The sequence below is a fragment of the Sinocyclocheilus grahami genome, unplaced genomic scaffold, assembly GCF_001515645.1.
Source record: "Sinocyclocheilus grahami isolate Dianchi unplaced genomic scaffold, SAMN03320097.WGS_v1.1 scaffold15731.1, whole genome shotgun sequence".
Taxonomy (NCBI): Eukaryota; Metazoa; Chordata; class Actinopteri; order Cypriniformes; family Cyprinidae; genus Sinocyclocheilus; species Sinocyclocheilus grahami.
Window position 1 is genome coordinate 19,856 of NW_015515863.1, and position 443 is coordinate 20,298.

A 443-nucleotide genomic window follows, 5' to 3' on the forward strand; every position below is an offset into this window, starting at 1 on the left:
CACACACACACACACACGCGCACGCACTCACACATACATGCACACTCACGCACACACGCTCACTCACTCACTCACTCACACACACTCACTCACATGCACACATGTGCACACACACACACACTTCATGTTTTTGACACTTGTTATGACTGATTGTCTCATGTACAAGTCAAACTGTGTCTCTGTCAGGTGGGTCTGTGTCGGGTTCTCAGGCGTCCGGTCAGGGAGGTCCGGGTGCGGCAGGGGCAGGAGCAGGGGCAGGTCTGACCACACAAGCCGCGTTTGAGTACCGGGGCACCTGGATCCCCCTCATGAACGTCAGCGTCCAGGGCAGCGCCAAAGCCACCTAGTGAGTGACCACACGCTTTCAGTAGTCACTAGTCTGTACTCGGGATGTGGGATACATTATTTTGAAAAAGTCAAGTCGACAAACTATTTGTTTACAT

The 443-nt window shown here is 52.8% G+C and overlaps 1 protein-coding gene across 1 annotated transcript in view; it reads left to right on the forward strand.

Moving 5' to 3' along the window:
- The window catches only part of LOC107579241 (protein MON2 homolog), a gene marked incomplete at its 3' end in the record, with an annotated part of 4,363 nt that overhangs the window by 2,278 nt on the left and 1,642 nt on the right, over positions 1 to 443 (forward strand). The window contains exon 3 of the mRNA XM_016265092.1: positions 187 to 346. Coding sequence (XP_016120578.1) covers positions 187 to 346 — 160 coding nt within the window. The remainder of the gene's footprint in view (positions 1 to 186; positions 347 to 443) is intronic.